At 39.8% G+C, this 23,118-nt stretch overlaps 1 protein-coding gene and 1 long non-coding RNA gene across 2 annotated transcripts; both read right to left on the bottom strand.

Annotated features, from left to right (window-relative positions):
* Window positions 1-3,844: 3,844 nt before the first annotated feature.
* LOC134864183 (uncharacterized) lies at window positions 3,845-5,838 on the bottom strand. The gene is made up of 3 exons (XR_010165794.1): window positions 5,700-5,838; window positions 5,400-5,603; window positions 3,845-3,943 (listed from the first exon to the last, which is right to left on the bottom strand). It is a non-coding gene; the product is annotated as an uncharacterized LOC134864183 (long non-coding RNA).
* Window positions 5,839-11,729: 5,891 nt separating this feature from the next.
* Window positions 11,730-22,028, bottom strand: LOC134864182 (high-affinity choline transporter 1-like). Its single transcript, XM_063882981.1, has 8 exons — window positions 21,807-22,028; window positions 19,344-19,457; window positions 18,564-18,719; window positions 18,324-18,472; window positions 17,245-17,388; window positions 15,913-16,066; window positions 14,643-14,860; window positions 11,730-13,969 (listed from the first exon to the last, which is right to left on the bottom strand). Exons 1-8 carry the CDS (start codon window positions 21,988-21,990, stop codon window positions 13,406-13,408), a joined length of 1,683 nt encoding a protein of 560 aa, XP_063739051.1. The 5' UTR covers window positions 21,991-22,028; the 3' UTR covers window positions 11,730-13,405.
* Between the last annotated feature and the right edge of the window lie 1,090 nt (window positions 22,029-23,118).

A 23,118-nucleotide genomic window follows, 5' to 3' on the forward strand; every position in this document is an offset into this window, starting at 1 on the left:
CTGTGACTACAGTTGCACATATTATTCAGAAGTTTAAGGTCCATGGGACTGTAGCCAACCTCCCTGGACGTTGCCGCAAGAGGAAAATTGATGACAAATTGAAGAGACAGATAATACGAATGGTAACCGAAGAACCCCGAACAACTTCCAAAGAGATTAGAGGTGAACTCCAAGGTCAAGGTACGTCAGTGTCAGATCGCACCATCCGCCGCTGTTTGAGCAGAAGTGAACTTAATGGAAGACGACCGAGGAGGACACCACTGTTGAAAGCAAATCATAAAAAAGCGAGACTGGAATTTGCCACAATGCTTGTTGACAAGCCACAAAGTTTCTGGGAGAATGTCCTTTGGACAGATGAGACAAAACTGGAACTTTTTGGCAAGTCACATCAGCTCTATGTTTACAGAGGCAAAAATGAAGCGTACAAAGAAAAGAACACTATACCTACTGTGAAACATGGAGGAGGCTCAGTTATGTTCTGGGGCTGCATTGCTGTCTCTCGCACAGGGGGTGTTGAATCTGTGCAGGGTATCATGAAATCTCAAGACTATCAAGGCATTCTGGAGCGAGATGTGCTGCCCAGTGTCAGAAAGGATGGTCTTAGTCACAGGTCATGGGTCCCCCAACAGGATAGTGACCCAAAAATACCTGTCGACAGGTGCAGAAGTCTCATTGAGAGTTACAAAAATCGCTTGCAGTGATTGACTCAAAAGGTTGTGCAACAAAATATTAACTTAAGCGTACCACCATTTTTGTCCAGGCCAGTTTCATTATTTAGTTTTTTAAATGATTCTGTTGAACCACAATTCAAAAGCAATTTCTGATTTTCATTCTGTGGCAGCCGGGTGTGGTTAGAGCGCTGGCTGCTGGGGTGTGGAGAGTGGCTTGGCCGGAGACCAGACAGCTGATCGGAATCAGGTAATCAGTCAGTTAATATAAAGCATGTTGGTAACCTGGTTCTGGGCTGTCTTGCAGTAGGCTGTGTCCTGGGAAGCCGACACACCCCGTCCTGGCCTTATTTTTGCCCAACCCCGAACCCTTCCGTCTCTTGCCTTCTACCTGAGCCATCCTGCTCACACATTCGTTATTTTTCAATACATTTTTATTTATTATTACTTTTGTCAGTTTCAAGTTATTTCAGTGACCATTGTGTTTTTTCTTTCTTTAACGGAAGGGTACCAACAATTTTGTCCACGTCTGTGTATATATATATATATATATATATACACTGTATATATGTTTCTGTTGTCTTGGAGGTGTAACCAAAAACAGTACTTGTAGTCACTACCACATCGCTCACATCGCCACCTTTTAAGGAATCACTTCCCTGGGTCTCCACTTACTGGAAACCCAGGTCACCCTCCTGTTCTAAACAAACACATATTCTTTATGGTTTGTGCACTGATTTTAAGTCACTTCGGTTAGAAGCATCAGTGAAATTAAATTTGATGTAATATTCAATGCTCCTTGTCAGTGTTACCATTTAAGAACTGATTCTACATACAGTAAATGCAATGTTCTCTCTTGTAGAACAACAAAGTGAACATTTCAAAAATGACTAACCATATTCGAAACACCTGTTGGCCTATGACTATGAGCTTGATGGCCTCAAGAAACAAGTATTCGAAACATCTTATTTGTGACACAATATATTCTGTATGTAGTACAATGTGTATTTACATTAACCATGTAACCAGCACCCTGCTGTTTGTTTGGTAGATCACTATCTAATGTTTCATGTCACCATGACACAGTTTTGAACCGAATCACTCTTCATAAATTTGGATTTCCTACTAATCATTTAACCTTGTTTTTTTGCCAGCTGATTTTTGATATTGAAAGCTTGGGAACACTCTGTGCTACAACACCTAAGTGGTTTATAAAAATGGTACATAACTTGGCTGCTCCTCGTGTGGACAGGGAGAAGCAGATAATGCAGACGTCCTTGCCATTAAACCAAACTTACATTTTTGAGTGGGTCTGTCACCACAATCTACAAAGTAGAAGCTTAAACCCATTCCTGACATTTTGGTTGAAAAAAACAAGGTGTCAAAATATTGCTTGAGGTTCATGACAAATTCTCTTTGTGCGTTATTTTTCATTGTCATTTTCTTGTTTGTGTTTGGTAAAAACCTGCTAACCTCTCGTCTATGAATGAGTTGTTGAGTAGTGTTGAATGGAAGTCTACGATGCTCGCCAGGTTATTGTTCATCAGAGAATGCAAGCAAAATAGGCAAAACAGAAAATAAGTGTGTATGCATTGATCTGGTAACAAAGACTATTTGGATCATATTCAGATTAACGCATGAGTCTCAAAGGCTAGCATAACTTCATATTATTTAAATATTTGGCATCTCTGCCAGAAGTGAACACGTGTCTACAGCTTGCTCTCACTGCCATGCCATGTGAGACAGAGAGAGAGAGAGACAGAGAGAGAGAGAGAGAGAGAGAGAGAGAGAGAGAGAGAGAGAGAGAGAACGAGCGAAAGACAGAGAGAGCAGTGTTTTTCCATGACGTTTCTGCTCACTGAGTGTGTGAACAGTGTGTCGTCTCTGTTACATCACATATTTTTCAGTTCATAAAAGATTGTCTGTTTACAATTTAAAACCCTCAAAGATCTTGAGGATTTTAGACCTGGTTATAATCGTTTTCGTTTGTGTTTCCAATCTGACGCTCTTCACTAAAATGAGAATGTTGTTCTCACAAACGGAGCATTCTATTCTATATGAATCAACAAACGTGTACGCTTAAATTTGGGAAATAAAAACAATTGTTATAACCACAAGAGGATGATAACTAACTGTATACAGCAGCAATGATGTAATCCATTCTAAAACATTAAGACCAGATGACTGGGAAGAAAGAAACAGGAAAGTATACCTAATGTGACTCGCTCTATCAAAATCAGCGTAATGGCTCATTTCAAAATCAATTTGTTTTTTTATTTTTATTTAGAGGGGTCCTAATGTGCTTTTTGGGTGTTTCCCCTTCCTGTAGTGTGTTTTATAGGTTTTCGTACATGTACATAGTCTGCTGCAAAGGCTTAAATCCCAAGTTTCTCTCCCACAGACTGCCCCCCCTGCTTGAACGACTCCATTGAACTTCTGTATCAGAGTGACATCATTATGTAACTCATATCACTAGTATTTCAATATTACATACATTTTTGAAGCTTGTAAAGGGAGGATAACTACAGCTAATTACTACTAGCATTCTTTATTTCTTAAATAATGCTGCTCCATTAATCTGTTAATGCTATCGTTTTTTATACAACTTGATGACCTGCAATATGTGACACATGACTTGCTGATTTTTAATTGTGACTTTTGTTTTTTATCTTGGTAAAGCGTAATTTGAGCACCTGTTTCGTTGAGTAAAATGGAAAGCTAGTATTTTGCAAAGTACAGATTTTAATTTTAGAGTTTTAGTTTCTCATGATCCAGATTGAAAACAATGGTGTGAGTTTGTAGGAGTATATGTTTTCTTAGTTATAACTCTTTAAAGGCTGTATTTTACCCACTGCAGGTTGCTCCCTCACTAGGAGGACCTTTGCATGCGAGCAAAAGGACATCTTAAGAGGACAACTATGCAAATATATTCGTTTGTGGATTGGTCGCGCCACTCCCTCATCACTCCCTAGACTCCCTAAGTTGTGAAGAAACTACTCTTTCTTAAATAAACAATCTGTATACTTATTCTTTAATGCTGGTTTGATTTGTGTGTATCAACAACACATTCTGTACTGCACAGAACATGTTGCAATACATACTGTGTTTGCACATGTTTGTTGTGCAAGCATGAGACTCTTTAAGTTAGCACACATGATCATTTAGTTTAGTTTATCGTTTTATGGTTTCGTGGACAGTCCCCATGAATTAACTGCATTTTTAGCCAACATGGCTCATTTCCAGCTGTTGTCTCCGGCCAGTAGATGATAGACACCCTGAAAGCACAGTAAATTACAAGCATACATTAAGAAGAAAGACGGAAGTTACAATGCGGGGAAATACAAGCACAGAAAGCCATTGGCAACAATGTAGTTTGAAGCACAATAAAGTACAGCACAGAAGCAACACTATCATATATTTTTCTGTATGTGGCCCTCGCTGAAAAAAGTTTGGACACCCCTGGGCTAGACCAACCTACAGTTAAGAGCTTTGCACGGTTAAGCAGTTGGAAAATCCTGGTTAATGGGATGCAGTTCACTAATATTAACACTATAGTGTTAAAGTCAGACAAGCTATCTGTCTGGGTCAGGACTGGCTACTTTACACTGTGTCTCTAGAGTATTTTATTGGAGGCTTCCATTTGCAGGTGACTTTGAAACTACAAATATATGACCATTTACCTCAGACAATATAGAATATAATTGACCATTCAAAAAGTGCCTGTTTACCTAACAATTCATTTACCATATGCGTTCATGGTAAATTAATTGTACGTTTTATATTATATATGTATACACAGACGTGGACAAAATTGTTGGTACCCTTCCATTAAAGAAAGAAAACCCCACAATGTTCACTGAAATAACTTGAAACTGACAAAAGTAATAATAAATAAAAATGTGTTGAAAAATAACGAATGAAAATCAGACATTGCTTTCGAATTGTGGTTCAACAGAATCATTTGAAAAACTAAATAATGAAACTGGCCTGGACAAAAATGATGGTACCCCTAGAAAGACTGAAAATAATTTGACCACAGGGTCATGTTAAACTAAGGTGTGTCCTTTAATTAGCATCACAGGTGTCTTCAGACTTGTTATCAGTCAGTCTGCCTATTTAAAGGGTGGAAAGTAGTCACTGTGCTGTTTAGTATCATGGTGTGTACCACACTGAACATGGAGCACAGAAAGCTAAGGAGAGAGTTGTCTCAGGATATTAGAAAGAAAATTATAGGCATGCATGTTAAAGGTAAAGGCTATAAGTCCATTTCCAAGCAGCTTGATGCTCCTGTGACTACAGTTGCACATATTATTCAGAAGTTTAAGGTCCATGGGACTGTAGCCAACCTCCCTGGACGTTGCCGCAAGAGGAAAATTGATGACAAATTGAAGAGACAGATAATACGAATGGTAACCGAAGAACCCCGAACAACTTCCACAGAGATTAGAGGTGAACTCCAAGGTCAAGGTACGTCAGTGTCAGATCGCACCATCCGCCGCTGTTTGAGCAGAAGTGAACTTAATGGAAGACGACCGAGGAGAACACCACTGTTGAAAGCAAATCATAAAAAAGCGAGACTGGAATTTGCCACAATGCTTGTTGACAAGCCACAAAGTTTCTGGGAGAATGTCCTTTGGACAGATGAGACAAAACTGGAACTTTTTGGCAAGTCACATCAGCTCTATGTTTACAGAGGCAAAAATGAAGCGTACAAAGAAAAGAACACTATACCTACTGTGAAACATGGAGGAGGCTCAGTTATGTTCTGGGGCTGCATTGCTGTCTCTCGCACAGGGGGTGTTGAATCTGTGCAGGATATCATGAAATCTCAAGACTATCAAGGCATTCTGGAGCGAGATGTGCTGCCCAGTGTCAGAAAGGATGGTCTTAGTCACAGGTCATGGGTCCCCCAACAGGATAGTGACCCAAAAATACCTGTCGACAGGTGCAGAAGTCTCATTGAGAGTTACAAAAATCGCTTGCAGTGATTGACTCAAAAGGTTGTGCAACAAAATATTAACTTAAGCGTACCATCATTTTTGTCCAGGCCAGTTTCATTATTTAGTTTTTTAAATGATTCTGTTGAACCACAATTCAAAAGCAATTTCTGATTTTCATTCTGTGGCAGCCGGGTGTGGTTAGAGCGCTGGCTGCTGGGGTGTGGAGAGTGGCTTGGCCGGAGACCAGACAGCTGATCGGAATCAGGTAATCAGTCAGTTAATATAAAGCATGTTGGTAACCTGGTTCTGGGCTGTCTTGCAGTAGGCTGTGTCCTGGGAAGCCGACACACCCCGTCCTGGCCTTATTTTTGCCCAACCCCGAACCCTTCCGTCTCTTGCCTTCTACCTGAGCCATCCTGCTCACACATTCGTTATTTTTCAATACATTTTTATTTATTATTACTTTTGTCAGTTTCAAGTTATTTCAGTGACCATTGTGTTTTTTCTTTCTTTAACGGAAGGGTACCAACAATTTTGTCCACGTCTGTGTATATATATATATATATATATATACACTGTATATATGTTTCTGTTGTCTTGGAGGTGTAACCAAAAACAGTACTTGTAGTCACTACCACATCGCTCACATCGCCACCTTTTAAGGAATCACTTCCCTGGGTCTCCACTTACTGGAAACCCAGGTCACCCTCCTGTTCTAAACAAACACATATTCTTTATGGTTTGTGCACTGATTTTAAGTCACTTCGGTTAGAAGCATCAGTGAAATTAAATTTGATGTAATATTCAATGCTCCTTGTCAGTGTTACCATTTAAGAACTGATTCTACATACAGTAAATGCAATGTTCTCTCTTGTAGAACAACAAAGTGAACATTTCAAAAATGACTAACCATATTCGAAACACCTGTTGGCCTATGACTATGAGCTTGATGGCCTCAAGAAACAAGTATTCGAAACATCTTATTTGTGACACAATATATTCTGTATGTAGTACAATGTGTATTTACATTAACCATGTAACCAGCACCCTGCTGTTTGTTTGGTAGATCACTATCTAATGTTTCATGTCACCATGACACAGTTTTGAACCGAATCACTCTTCATAAATTTGGATTTCCTACTAATCATTTAACCTTGTTTTTTTGCCAGCTGATTTTTGATATTGAAAGCTTGGGAACACTCTGTGCTACAACACCTAAGTGGTTTATAAAAATGGTACATAACTTGGCTGCTCCTCGTGTGGACAGGGAGAAGTAGATAATGCAGACGTCCTTGCCATTAAACCAAACTTACATTTTTGAGTGAGTCTGTCACCACAATCTACAAAGTAGAAGCTTAAACCCATTCCTGACATTTTGGTTGAAAAAAACAAGGTGTCAAAATATTGCTTGAGGTTCATGACAAATTCTCTTTGTGCGTTATTTTTCATTGTCATTTTCTTGTTTGTGTTTGGTAAAAACCTGCTAACCTCTCGTCTATGAATGAGTTGTTGAGTAGTGTTGAATGGAAGTCTACGATGCTCGCCAGGTTATTGTTCATCAGAGAATGCAAGCAAAATAGGCAAAACAGAAAATAAGTGTGTATGCATTGATCTGGTAACAAAGACTATTTGGATCATATTCAGATTAACGCATGAGTCTCAAAGGCTAGCATAACTTCATATTATTTAAATATTTGGCATCTCTGCCAGAAGTGAACACGTGTCTACAGCTTGCTCTCACTGCCATGCCATGTGAGAGAGAGAGAGAGAGAGAGAGAGAGAGAGAGAGAGAGAGAGAGAGAGAGAGAGAGAGAGAGAGAGAGAGAGAGAGAGAGAGAGAGAGAGAGAGAGAGAGAGAGAGAGAGAGAGAGAGAGAGAGAGAGAGAGAGAGAGAGAGAGAGAGAGAGAGAGAGAGAGAGAGAGAGCAGTGTTTTTCCATGACGTTTCTGCTCACTGAGTGTGTGAACAGTGTGTCGTCTCTGTTACATCACATATTTTTCAGTTCATAAAAGATTGTCTGTTTACAATTTAAAACCCTCAAAGATCTTGAGGATTTTAGACCTGGTTATAATCGTTTTCGTTTGTGTTTCCAATCTGACGCTCTTCACTAAAATGAGAATGTTGTTCTCACAAACGGAGCATTCTATTCTATATGAATCAACAAACGTGTACGCTTAAATTTGGGAAATAAAAACAATTGTTATAACCACAAGAGGATGATAACTAACTGTATACAGCAGCAATGATGTAATGCATTGTGTGTGGTTTGAAAGAATCAGAGGTTTCAAGTGCCATACTGGAGCAACTTTAAAATCCTAACAAACAAACAAACAAACAAACAAACATGTGCAAGAGTGGAGAGGAGGAAACTCTTCACTTAAATACTGTGCAGAGGCAACTTAGTGTTTAAACGGCAACACTTATTTTTGCCGCCAACTTTAATTGAACTGTTATTATTTCAGTCTGGTTTTAAAAATAGTAAGAGTTGTAGCGGAACTTCAGGATTCTGGGAGTTTATTCCAGATAGTGGGTGCATAAAAGCTAAACGCTGCTCCTCCTTTCTTAGTTTTCACTCTTGGGACGTAAAGCAGACCTATCCCAGAAGACCTTAGACTCCTGGACGGTTGATAATTTGGCAGGAGATTGTTAATATATTTTGGGCCTAACCCATGTGATGCTTTAAAACCAGCAGTATTTTAAAATCAATTCTTTGACAGACAGGAAGCCAGTGTAAAGACTTCAGAACTGGACTGATGTGATCCACTCTCTTAGTGTTAGTGAGGATGCGATCAGCAGCGTTCTGAATCAGCTGCAGCTTTCTGATAGATTTTTTAGTGAGACCTGTGAAGACACCGTTACAGTAGTCCAGTTTACTGAAGATGAAAGCATTGACTAGTTTTTTTTAAATCCTGCTGTGACATTAGTCTTTTAATCCTAGATACAGATGTTCTTCAGGAGAACAACTATAGTGGAATGCTGTTGGACAGTATTCGCACCAATAAACTTGCCTTGCCTAAACAAACAATGCAGTAAGATATTTTACATGTGATGCCAAGTGATAAGGCTTTCAAGGAAATTGTAGCAAACTCTTTAAAAGAAAGCACAAAGTAAAGTGAATAACCAGATGACGTAATGTGTGATAATCAAAACCTGTAACCTGTAAACACAGCGAGTCCAACCTGCTCTGCTTCTCTCTTCTAAATAAATAAAAAGTAAGTGAACTTTTTTGGCTAAAACAACCTCTTATGTAAACTCTTAGTATTTATGACATTGTCTAATTCTTTTTTAAATATAATCCCTTTACTTAAATCACCTTAATGTCTCTTTTAAACACTGGCACAATGTTCAGTATTACCTTATTACAGTACAATAACAATGTTCGACTGCCTTATTTAACATGACATGCTTAGCTCTGTTAGCACTTTTCAGAAGCTGCAGGCAGAGGAGGACATTGGGATTAACAATGTGTACATAATCTAATCTAATTCCTCAATTGGTGGATGCTTGTAGAGGGATAGAGATTGATTTTGTAAAAACCTTTCTTTAAAACAAGTTAAAAACTAAAACTTCTTGAGGCTGAATACGTCCCCTGTGCTGTAGCTCTGCTCTGCTCTGCTCTGTTTTCAGGGTGTCCTTCTGTGGTGTTATTTGGTCAGTGGTAGAGTTTTGCTCGCTCCATAGGGGGTCCTAAGGGTGGGGTGTTACCAAATGGGGGTTGTCTAGGAGGTGAGGAAAGTGTAATTTGACTGGGGAACTGTTTTACAAGCTAGGAATTTCAGTTTTATGAGCAACCTGTCACTCTGACAGCAGGCCACTGTTTTGTGATTGGCTTTCCTGTGTTTGGTGGTAATACTAAGTGGAGGTATGCTTCAGTGTATTGCAGATGACTACATCATTGGTCTTTGGTGATGCACTGAGCATGCTAAAAATTGTGCCAATTTCTCAAAAAAAATCTTTTAAATGAAAAATATTTTTTATTTAATAAACAAGAACTGCATTCAAATACTGATAAAGATGCTAACTACACTTTCAAGCTTTGAAGAACTTTGAAGTGCTCTGGAAAAGCTAAGCGTTGTTAGTTAGTAAGGGTTGTTTCTAAAAAAAGAGAACCAGTTCATATTAGGCCAGACCTGTAAAAGCATACGTAGCACCATTTCAATCATTTGAGTCTAATGGCGGTTGGATGGAGATTAAAGAACGATGAATAAAAGAATCGGGATTACTGATTAGTCAGAAACCAGGTAGTGTGGACACCAGTATAGAGCAGAGAGCGTTAAAAGGCTGTTTGAGACAAGCTCTGTTAGCAGCTCTCAGCAGACAGAGGCCAAATCAGGCAAGCACACATGGAACTGGAAGACGGGCAGAATGTTTGCACAGAGAGAGTGTTTCCGAGCCAGAACTCTAAGACTAAGAATAAAGCCCGCCTGGAGCAGGGGTAGGGGTATGATAGATGCTGAATCGGGATCAGGCTCAGTTAATGCTGAGGAGCAAACACAAATGACTGTGCAAAAGAAACATCTTCTAACAGTTAAACAGGACCTAGGTTTTAATGTAACAGATATATGCTGTATCTCAATCATATACTTCCTGGAGGTACGGCACTGTGAACACTCAGGGAGAATACGTACAGTTTGACCGTGTAGTGTTGTCTCATATTACAAACAGCAGCTGTGCCCTCACCAGGCTGTTAGCTAGCTAGCAACGATCAATGCAGGGAATTATTACAGACTGCTCAATCAATGCGGCTTCTTTACTGCACCAGTAAAGTGGAACATAATAAAACCACATGGATGATTTCAATTCCACAGCGCTGTATGTTTGCCACACCTGTTATGCAATATCCCTTAGTCAAATGAAAAAATCCCATTGCTTTTCTTTGACTGAGTCCTTGTAACGCTCACTTCCGACAAGGCCTTCACAAGTACGTCATCATTGCATGACTCTTAAGACAGGCAGCCTGTATGACTTCTAATGCCAAAAACCACACCCAATATCAGTTCAAGTGTTTTTAGCTGAGCTAGACCATAGAAAATATTCCGTAATATTCACCACTGTTTTGGAAGAAGCAAATACCAGCAGCAACAGGCAAGCCAGATTTAAAAGTGCTTTTCATTTCTTAAATGACTGAATGTTGTGAATTAATTTGCTGCCTGTGGAAAAGGTGCCATTACGTCTCTAGGTAATTTATCACTGACCCAAAGTATACTGTTAAACTGAACAATAATCAAAAACCGTTATGCAAAGTTGTCTTTCTGTAACCAACCAGCCTCATCCTCACTTTGAGTTTAATAAGGCCTTCAAGTGAAAAAGCCAAGAGAATTTCAGGGAAATACTTTATATGATGGGGGAATATAAGGGTGTATGAGGCATCTGCTCCAAGACTCCAGAGGACCAGGTGCTGGTTCAGAACGTTATAGATGTTCGAACCAAACCCACCAGCACCACTGCCAATATAAATATTAAGTTAATTTATTGATTTTGGCCTTTGTTATATTGCTGTTACTGCTCTTGAAGAAACCTATTCTAAAATATAACATGGAACCAGTTCTGAATTATAATTTTTTAAAATAAGGATATTATTTACAGTAAAAATCATCAATAAATGTATCAATATAACACCAGCCAAAAAGGAGTATTGATAATATCCTAACGATCTTCCCGTCAGCTATTTCATCACAAAGAAACATGTACATCAGGAATTGCAGTTCAAATTTATGATGCAGGCCTATAAACTTCCTGTTCTAAAATAGATTGACCTATTTCTTAATTTAGCAGCCTTTTTAGTCCCCATACAGCCCCATCCATCTGTGTCAGAAGCATATGGCGACAATCTAATGCTGATAAAGGTCAACCCTACACAGTCTCTTTGCAGCTCAGATAAAACATTCAGAGTATTCAGCTCAGCTTGAAGTGATTAGTGCTGCAGTTACGTAATACTATTTTACATACTGGGTTATTTTGCAGAATGAATCTGCCCTGTCAAAAATCACAGAGCCACCTGTAGCACAGGACCAGCTGCTTCAGATGATCCACCCTTCACAGATTGTATTACACTAATGTAGGAGCACATTTAGCTCACTGGAATGATTTGTTGGAGAAATTATTACATAACTCAAAACAGTATCAGTTTCTGCACAAAACACATGAGGCAGATACTTTTATTATAATTACTGTATAGAAGTAAACATAAATCTGAGTCGCAGGTTGTACTAAAAGAGTGTGTTGTTACACAAAACTAAATTACAAATGAATCTTCATTTTATGCACTTACACGGACACGATTAAAAAGACAACATGGAATTGTGTCAACGAGGATATAATCACACTTACTTGAATATAGACAAAAAGACCAAATCATACCCGAGAGACAAAATAGACTAATATCAAATGGAATCACATAGTCATCTAGAAAGAATGGGTTATATTGGCGCATGGCGTGAAAATTGTGTCAGAAGAGGTCGTTTTTATGATCCCTGGATGTGTAGGTACAGCCAATTTGTTGAGGTTACTTAGATAACAGAGGTGGCATAGGGAACTAAGTCACATGGAATTCGTCCTCCAAGTAGACAGTATAAACAAGGCTTCTATACATCTATGGTTTCCACAACAGGTTGTCGAGGGGTGGGGTGGGGGGGGGGGGACGACACTTGAGTTCATTAGTAGTTCATGAGTTGGCCAGAATGAATTGCCAGTTGCTCTTTCTAATATAATATACGAAACAACGATTTCAGTTTCCTTTAACTGACGAGGGCCCCAAGCATTAATGGGAGCAGCTTTGTGTCACAGATAGACCTCTGTTTCTAGTCCTATTCTAGACTTTCTGATATTGTAATCTACACTATCTCCCTGTTACATTTCCTGTAAACTTCCTGTTTGTGTTTCAAATTAAACAGCCCTGTAGCATCTCAGAGGAAATAATTATTTCATTGCAATGCTTTTATTTTGAAGCATTTGAGTGAAACTTTAACCTGCAATTTTCTATAAACACTTACAAATCTGCACAATTTGTACAGTCAGTTCATATTTGAGACCATTTTATTAATACCTCTAAAAGGAAACATGTAATAATATTACTACATGGCTGCAGCAAAAAAAGATCTTCACACTTCATGTGATTTACTGAAATATTCAGTGCACAATAGATTCAAATAGATAACATCAGTGCCTTCCCATTAAGAAAACACAACTGTATAGGGGTAAACCCAGATTAATGGGAAAAACATGTCCTTCTACATTAACTATCAAATGTACATAGACAGGGACAACCCCCAAGCGGTGAAAAGTTGGCAAAGATGCAAACCAACAAAAAGGGATTGTGAATATTACTTTAAAAAAAAAATTTGAACATTCTGACATGCAGCAGATTGTAAATGGGGATATAGCAAAATGCCCTCCTAAGAATAATACATTCTTACTGCTACAAAAGTAATGACAGGAGGAAATCAGTTCGTGGCATGGGGTTTGCTTGCAACGCTGCTTCTGCACAAAAGAAGCAGCTGCCGACCTGCAAAGATGCCCTACACGGAGGCCGGTGAGCACGGACAGGGGAAGAGAGGTGGTGCGAAAAATGTCTGTAAGATAACATTAGGGATACAACGCCCTGAAGCAGCAGGGAGAAATCCAGAGTAGTACCAAAAAACTAATTGTAGCCTGTCCTACAATTCCGGACATTTTCTATACCTTGAATAACAAAAGCTAAATGTAAGACCTTTTTAAAGACTTTTCAGTGATCTGCTCGACCCTGATCAGGAACATAATACTCTTCAGGACAGCAGTTTTTCAAAAGGAAAGACACGATTACGACCCAGTCTGCAGCATTGGCTGTAAGGCTACTCCATGTGTGTTCTCGTCACACTCGGCATCACTCCCAATTTCTTCTTTGGGATTCTGAATGACGGGAACCGCATGTGACACAGTGACATTACATTTGACTTTGAAAATGTCCCAACTCTCAGGCAACAGGCCACGATTAAAGACAAACGAAGCCAATAAGGAGAAAAATAAAATGGTCCCCAAAGTGCAGAGCAACGTGACCGTCCTGATAGGAGACTTCTGGACGTAGACGCCATCTTCCAAAGTGCAACCAGGAAGATGAAGAACCACAGGAAGACCTACATTTTTCTCCCCCAACAAGATCCTTACTGTCAGGCCTGTGATGTAACCCATTGTGGCACCGTAACCATTCGTCACTTTAAAGAAGAGCACAGACACCAGATGGGGGAATATTAGGGTGTAGGAGGCGTCTGCTCCAAGAATCCAGAGGACCAGGGGGCTGCTGGTGAAGAACGTTATGGATGTCCCAACCAAACCCACCACCACCACTGCCACCCGAATCACCCATTGCATTTCATTGTCTGATGCCTGGAAACATAGGGTCGAACAGAAAGAGACACTTTATCATTCATTCACATACCTGAGCTTCAGAGGAGGGAAGTACATTTACTCAAGTACTGTACTAAAGTACAATTATGAGATACTTGTCCTTTACTTGAGTATTTCCATGTTATGATACTTTGTACTTCTACTCCACTACAATACAGAGGATAACCGTGTAATTTTACTCCAGTACATTTATTTAATACCTTTAGTTACTTGAAATATAACCAACCCTTAAATCAGACTTTAGTTCACCTGGAGTAAATCCAGCAGCTACCCTGCAGTATACAGAGCCATTCAAACTAGCTGCACCTTTACCAGCTCTGAGAACACTTTAATGATCAATAATTATAAAACATATCAGAGATATTATTCTCAAATGGACCAATCAAACAATGACTACTTTTACTTTTTAGTACTTGAAGTACATTTTGATGCCAATACTTTTGTACTTTTACTTCAGTACCATTTATCAGGACTTTTACTTGCATTAGAGTATTCCTTCACTCTAGTACTTTTACTTCTACTTAAGTACAAGATCTGAGTACTTCTCCCACCTCTGCTGATTGACGGGTTTATGTTTTTAATCCTCAACACCCGAACCTCCCATTTCTAGAGACACATTTTGCCATGGAGCTGCCACTATCAACAGCATTACCTGTTTGCGCAGGATGTTCTTGTAGATGTTTGAAGAGAAAACAGTGGTTGCAGACAACAGGGCGGAGTCTGTTGATGACATCACAGCAGCGGCCACAGCTCCGATTCCAATGATTGAGATGTAAGGGGGAGTGAGGTACTGTAGAGTCAGGGGCAGGACCAAACTAGGTTCAACACGCTTGTCTGGTGATAGGGAAGCATAGCCCGTCAGGTTCCAGTCTGGAGAGGAGAAAGAATGATAAGACATTCCTGTCGTTAAGGGCTGGGCAGGTAGAGGACAGTGGTTTCATGAGAGCTTTTTCACTGACATGAATGAACTGTGGAATGAATTGTGTGTATTTTGCTTTGCACAGTGGTGTCAATCGATAAAAAAAGATGGTTCTAGCTGATGTCCAGTGGTCTTCAGTCAGTGCATTACATGAAGCTTGTGCTTATTCCTCTGCTTTCTTTGCCTTTTCACTGCCCTGCAATCCATGGTAAAAATCTGCACTGAAATTCTGGGAGGAGGTGGGGGTCAAACTAGGTATGCCTAATGTGATTCATTTGAGTAAAACACATTTTTAATTACAAGGTGTCAACATCAATGTGTGTTAACAACCTCTTAAAACTTCAGACAGAGGCTGCAACAACAAATCAAATATATGTCAGATTAGAGGAACCCATTTCTAATGATTTAATTTGTCTGTGAAAATCAGTGGAAGGTCCACTAATGCATATACTGTATAGAGCGGTGCAGGAACGAGTCCTAAAATCCGAGAAGTGAGTTAGCATTTTACCACTTCCGGTTCCCTCGGTCTCAGAGTCAGTGGGATTTCGCCGTAGGATTTTGGAACATAGCCAGAAATAAGGTCTGTGGTTGACACAAGTTTAAGAGACGGATCACGTTTTGTTCTATGACATTAAATCCATCAGCAGTGAACCTCATCTGAACTTGCAGACACAGTTTTTAAAGGTTACCATGGGGAGACCCTGGGTTAAGCAGGTTTACATTACCCGACAGTTTTCTTCAAAGAAGAACTGAAAGTAAAACAACCATTGACACAACAAAAAAGTTGCATTACTTTTCATAAGGTCCCAATATGAAGTAAAACCCTTTGAATCAATAGGATGGAAAATGATTTTCTATTAACTTTCAAGAAACAACTGTTTTTGTTTTGTTTTTAAACCATAATAAAAAAATAGATGAAGTACTTTTAGACTCAATATGTTCCGGCACAAAACTATCAACATGTGTATTATTTAAGGGCTGTGATCTTTAACCTGATTCCCACCTGTGGAGGCGGCAATCGCCCCAACTAAGACTGAAGGGATTCCCAGTATGGCGATGGCAAGCGCAGCAGCGTAGCAGGTGAGCTGGGCTGTTCTTGATGAGCAGGCAGACAGCGTCCTCTGGTGGAAGCACTGAAATGAAAGACTACCAAGACCCTGGAAGAAAAGAGCACAGGGAGAGGAGTAAGATGCTTGTTAGGGCCAGAAACGATAAAGGATCAAATATACAAAAGTCATGGGTAATCTGCTTTGTTCCCTAAAAAATGTAATTCAGTGAATGTTCAGAAAGAAAAAACAAGATTGGTAATACTTCACAGACAATTGTGAATCCTCCTTTAATCAAGTATTCCTATAACCAAAGTATTACATATACTGATACACCAGTATTGTTCTTAATGAGACTACTGCACAGGAAAATCCAAATATTTTTCCTGATGTGGTTCAAGGCTACACTCTTTCCCAGGATGCACTGGGCAAAAACCTGGGCAAAGGTCAATGTTAACACTATAGAGATATTCCTGACCAGCAGTATTACTGTCTGATATGGGAAACAAGTCCCAACACAGGATAGTGAAGTTAGCCATTTTAAAACATAACAATTACACCAAACTCTGCACCAACAGGAATCATTTAAAATAAAATAATACTCCCACTGAGCATGTGCGTAGGTTTTGTTTCAACATTGGCAACAGCACATGCACAATGCAGCACATGCACAATGCTGTTCTGGAGAAAGCAGGAAGATAGTACTAGGATGTGTTGCATCTGTTTGTGCAGTGATTAAGTAACTTATTTCTGCTGCATTGATGTTACAGCACTTCTCCCTGTCTCTAGTCTATGTCATGCAGGGGACAGGCCAATTAGAAACAGGTTTGGACATCCACAATGTCATTATATAAACCTTTTTTTTATATTGTGATTTTTTTACAGTAATTAAGTAAAGGCTTTAAATACCCCAATGGGTTTTTTACCTCTTCCTGCACTGTTTATCATTTGTTATTTTTAAAGTTTGTGTATCATTCTGCAAAACCATTAAAAAAAAGAGTAACAGGGTGTCCAAATAACATATCATTAAAAAACGTGGCTTACTTTAGATAAGATAAGATAAGATATACTTTATTGATCCCAAATTGTGATTTATTTTTCCATCACAGCAGAATGTTGAAAAAAGGCATTGCATATTATTTGAAAAGTAAGAAGAGTATAAAATAAACAAACATGAAATGTAGTCCTTGTAAAGGCATGGTTTGTTTGTCTGTCACACATACTATATGTGTTCTGAGTTAATGGGCAGAGGTAGGAACGTTATATGAACTGGTTAATATGTAGCTTACGATCATTAAGAAGTCATCAATCCACTTCCAGACTTGGTCCTGCTGCAGAGTGCCGACCCAGGGTTCTTGGAACGTGTGGTTGAAAGCAGTCTGGGCAATGCTGGTCGATGAGGGATTGAGCAGCAGGAAGGGGACACACAACCACTGCAAACACATATTGAGATCATTAGACTGAAGACCTTAAATTAGTTATTCTGTCAGATGTTAAAAAACAAATAGGACCTTACATTCAATCAAACGTCTAAATCAATTTCAAAAAAGTTCTGCTGCTTCAGATTTTTTCCTGCCCCTTATTTTTCTCATAATTGAAAAACAAAAGGTTGGTGAGTGCACTGATTTGCACATCAGGGGGTTGGTAGTTTGATCCTGGCCCTTGCAGTCATCATGTCGAAGTGTCCTTCGGATAGATACTTTACCCCAAATTGCTCCTGTAGCATGTCTACGGCATTAAAGTGAATGTAAATTGTTTTCAACAAATGCTTGAGCTAAATAACATGTAAAAATAAAGTAGGTTTGAGAGTTCGTACAAACCTAAGATTGGGATAGGGAAAGTTTGGATATTTTATCAAGGGTTTGTGCAGTTCACATTTTCTCAGGCAAGGTGACATTTAGAAAATATTCTAATTTCGTTTTCATTTTGCTTTTTGTGAAACTTGGTATGTTCTGTTGCAGGTTTGTGTGTACTGTTGTTGTGGCACACCCACGAGCAAACAATACGATGTTCATGCTATACTTTATTTCAGAATCAACGCTAGATATGATTTGGAACGTAGTGTGGCTTTCGTTTCAGTTAGCATGCACGGCTAACACTCGCTGCCAGAAACAATGCGCAACGTGTTTTGGAAGTAGCCTACTATGGTTTGTGTTTACATTAGCAGGCGTCGCTAACACTCAGCGCTAACGCTGTACTGGAGAGACTATGTGTAAGGAAGCCGGATATAAACAGGGGTTGTAACAGGGCTGAAATAGAGGGGTATGAGACATGGCTACTATGGGTGATCTAAATACATAAATACACATTCCTGCACATATGTAAATCTTTCAAATAAACGTGGTAATTTAAGATGCTTGTAACTCACCAAACTGAAGAAAATTAGACAGAGCTGGATGACATCAGTGTAGGCCACTGAATAAAGGCCTCCCAACAAAGTGTAAATGATGGCCACAGCTGATGAGATCCAAACAGAATAGACATAGGGCATGTCCAGTATCACAGTCATAGTTGCTCCTGTTAGAGAATCCACAGACACAGAAAACGTAATACAATGAATCTAATCCATTATTTGAAAACGTGGCGTTTTGCATTTATGTATGTTTACCTAAGCTAAGCAGAGTGCAGGATACCCACAGCACATCCACCAGCAGCGCTGGTAGCACCAGAGCAGTGCTGAGAACTTTGCCATACTTTATCTGGAAAGGGTCCATCATGGTGACATACTCCTTATCCCTCATTTGCTTTGCAAAGAAAAGACCACCTATTGCAGGGGATAAGATTTTAAGCATTATATTTGTGACGGGTTCTCTATTATCCCTCCACAGACATTGGTGTAGTCGAAAAGTTGAGCTCAAATTATTTATTTACAAAGTCAAAAAAACATATACTGGTTTGAAAACAATATCGAAAACAAATAAATCAGAGTGGTTTAAAATTGCTTCCACATCCTGGAGCTACTGCCTTCTCTGCCACAAAATCAGACTCCTCTTTCAATGCCAAGACAATCCCTTATATACCCATAGCCCCTCCCAGTAGGCTTATATTTAATTAGTCCAACCATTACTACAGAACAGTGCATTATCTGCTTGTTGACTTCCTTATAGATCATAACATATATGCCATATTTGCTTACTCTAACCTCCTAAATAAACAGGTGAATTATCACCAACATTCACAATCAAACATTATTATTAAACGCAAAAGAAAGAATAATTGCATGCATTGGTAAATCATATTTAAACAATGGAAGTGATGCGCCTCCATTGCTGGAATCCAGAACATCAAGCTTTGTTAGTTTGTTAAACAGATACAATTAGACACACAGAAAAACACAAAGATCATATCTGAAGTTATCAAAATCAGCAGCCTTCTTCTAGCATCTTACCTATAATGAAAGACATTGAGTATTGTAGGGGCATAAGAGCCCATATTAAGCCCATTTTAGGAGAGTACACAGCCTCAGCCACACCCAGGATAAATCCACCTCCAACCCAGGTAGCTGCAGATGAATGAGACACACAAACACTTTTATTAGTACATATTTGTAAATGTTCAGAGTTGCACGTCTGAGTATGAAGCAGTTTAAATAGGGGCTGAATATATTTCCTTGCATTTGAAGTCCAGATTGTCAGTGCACATCTAGTTGCAGATGTGTAAACACAGTGATCCACTGCAAAGGATGCAGAATCTGTATACAAAACATCTTTATAGTACCTCTCAAGCCCCATTTAGAATCCGCTTGATGTGGTTTGGAACATAATATGGCTTTTAATCACGGCAGCGTTTAGCTGAGTATCTCCCAGTAGACACCGTTCTCTTCGCAGAGCTCACCGCTCGCATGCAAAGTGGCGTGGCCAGAAGCAGCAGCTCATTTCCATTTAAAGGTACAGACCCATAATCAGGACTTTCATAACAGGGCTGAAATAAATACCTATATATGTGGGTGTACAGATGTGCATGTATCTATATATCTTTTATACAGTGGGGAGAACAAGTATTTGATACACTGCCAATTTTGCAGGTTTTCCCACTTACAAAGCATGCAGAGGTCTGTAATTTTTATCATAGGTACTCTTCAACTGTGAGAGACGGAATCTAAAACAAAAATCCAGAAAATCACATTGTATGATTTTGAAATAATTAATTTGCATTTTATTGCATGACATAAGTATTTGATCACCTACCAACCAGTAAGACTTCCGACTCTCACAGACCTGTTAGTGTTTCTTTAAGAAGCCCTCCTGTTCTCCACTCATTACCTGTATTAACTGCACCTGTTTGAACTTGTTACCTGTATAAAAGAGACCTGTCCACACACTCAATCAAACAGACTCCAACCTCTCCACAATGGCCAAGACCAGAGAGCTGTGTAAGGACATCAGAGATAAAATTGTAGACCTGCACAAGGCTGGGATGGGCTACAGGACAATAGGCAAGCAGCGTGGTGAGAAGGCAACAACTGTTGGCGCAATTATTAGAAAATGGAAGAAGTTCAAGATGACGGTCAATCTCCCTCAGTCTGGGGCTCCATGCAAGATCTCACCTCGTGGGGCATCAGTGATCATGAGGAAGGTAAGGGATCAGCCCAGAACTACACGGCAGGACCTGGTCAATGACCTGAAGAGAGCTGGGACCACAGTCTCAAAGAAAACTATTAGTAACACACCACGCCGTCATGGATTAAAATCCTGCAGCGCACGCAAGGTCCCCCTGCTCAAGCCAGCGCATGTCCTGGCCCATCTGAAGTTTGCCAATGACTATCTGGAGGATCCAGAGGAGGAATGGGAGAAGGTCATGTGGTCTGATGAGACAAAAATAGAGCTTTTTGGTCTAAACTCCACTCGCCGTGTTTGGAGGGAGAACAAGGATGAGTACAACCCCAAGAACACCATCCCAACCGTGAAGCATGGAGGTGGAAACATCATTCTTTGGGGATGCCTCTCTGCAAAGGGGACAGGACGACTGCACCGTATTGAGGGGAGGATGGATGGGGCCATGTATCGCGAGATCTTGGCCAACAACCTCCTTCCCTCAGTAAGAGCATTGAAGATGGGTCGTGGCTGGGTCTTCCAGCATGACAACGACCCTAAACACACAGCCAGGGCAACTAAGGAGTGGCTCTGTAAGAAGCATCTCAAGGTCCTGGAGTGTCCTAGCCAGTCTCCAGACCTGAACCCAATAGAAAATCTTTGGAGGGAGCTGAAAGTCCGTATTGCCCAGTGACAGCCCCGAAACCAGAAGGATCTGGAGAAGATCTGTATGGAGGAGTGGGCTGAAATCCCTGCTGCAGTGTGTGCAAACCTGGTCAAGAACTACAGGAAACGTCTGATCTCTGTAATTGCAAACAAAGGTTTCTGTACCAAATATTAAGTTCTGTTTTTCTGATGTATCAAATACTTATGTCATGCAATAAAATGCAAATTAATTATTTAAAAATCATACAATGTGATTTTCAGGATTTTTGTTTTACATTCCGTCTCTCACAGTTGAAGAGTACCTATGATAAAAATTACAGACCTCTGCATGCTTTGTAAGTGGGAAAACCTGCAAAATCGGCAGTGTATCAAATACTTGTTCTCCCCAATGTATATGTTTTTGTGTACTCGCCGGGATTGTGAGAAACAGCATTTCGATCTCCCTTTCTTTATCACACAAACAGAAGATTAACAATAAAGATGACTTTGACTATTGAGATGAAAACTATTAAAAAAGTAATGCCACGAGGGCTGAACTCTACATCAATGCACAAAATGAATGTCCTGCTAGCAGAAAACAATGCTAATACAGTACCACTATCGGACAACCAGACTGGTTCAAATGATTCCATAAACACCACAAAAGAACTTACCAGTCATGGTAAAAATCCCGACCAGCAGGCTGATACTCCTGCCTCCGAGGAGCATCGCCTCAGTCCGGTCTCCATGGCTCTTCCTCTCAGCCTTTCTTGACTTTTGGGCAGCCCACACCCCTGTCCCCAGAATCAGGATGTAGAACACCACCACTGCAACCACACCGGGAATGTTCAGAACCATGTTTCCCAACAACTGTAGAGCACACTGTCAAGATGAACAAATACAGATTGTTATCAAGAGTAGGAAAGAACAAAGGTCACAGACATGTTTGGGATTCACTCCTGGGTTCATTGGAGGTGGCATTAATGTTGATTTACTCTGAAAGTCAAACTTGGCAATGAGAAAGACTTAGTTCACCAAGTTTGAAACCAGGAATTAAAAAACCTCCCCTAAAAAAACATTAATCCTCATCCCCTTGGCAGTTTCCCATTTGTTTGTTTATTGCTCAATGTTTACTGCTTTATTTCTCCTCTTTAAGTTAAATAAGTAAATTACTTCTGGCATATTTTTCAAACATTCTCCCTTGTCAGCTTCATATGTATTTCATTTCAAATTACTTTTAGTTTATGTTGATTTTACAGCTATACCAATCAGTTTATATTTTTACAAGGAGCTATACTGTGGTTCTGAAACCAGGCGTAGCAGGATGAGTCCTTATTGCTGTGGTAAGGTATAATCTTGTGAGCCTATCACCACCAGGGGCTACCCTATAAAAGGGCAGAGGCTTCTAGTTGTCTGCCTCTTGTTCGTTGGTTCACAGACCTGCCCATTTCCCTCCTTGCTGTGTTTTGCCTCCGCCACCGGCGTAGTCAAAAGTCAAAGTCAAAGTCCACTTTATTGTCAAAGTTTCCACATGTGTTATACATACAGAACATTTTAAATACCGTTTCTGGCAGTCCCACAGTACAAATATAAACAAGAACATATAACATAAAAAGATAAGAGCGTAGAAAAAAAGGGGGGGTAAAAAGGGGTATACAGAAAAAAAAAACGAAGTTAGGGGGAGAACAAGTATTTGATACACTGCCGATTTTGCAGGTTTTCCCACTTACAAAGCATGCAGAGGTCTGTAATTTTATCATAGGTACTAAACTGTGAGAGACGGAATCTAAAACTAAAATCCAGAAAATCACATTGAATGATTTTTAAGTAATTAGTTTGCATTTTATTGCATGACATAAGTATTTGATACATTTGATTTGAGAGTTCAGCATCCTGACCGCCTGGTGGATGAAGCTGTTCCTCAGCCTGGTGGAGCTCGAGCGGAGGCTGCCGAACCTTCTCCCTGAAGGCAGGAGGCTGAAGAGG

This window comes from Eleginops maclovinus, chromosome 5 (assembly GCF_036324505.1).
Source record: "Eleginops maclovinus isolate JMC-PN-2008 ecotype Puerto Natales chromosome 5, JC_Emac_rtc_rv5, whole genome shotgun sequence".
Taxonomy (NCBI): Eukaryota; Metazoa; Chordata; class Actinopteri; order Perciformes; family Eleginopidae; genus Eleginops; species Eleginops maclovinus.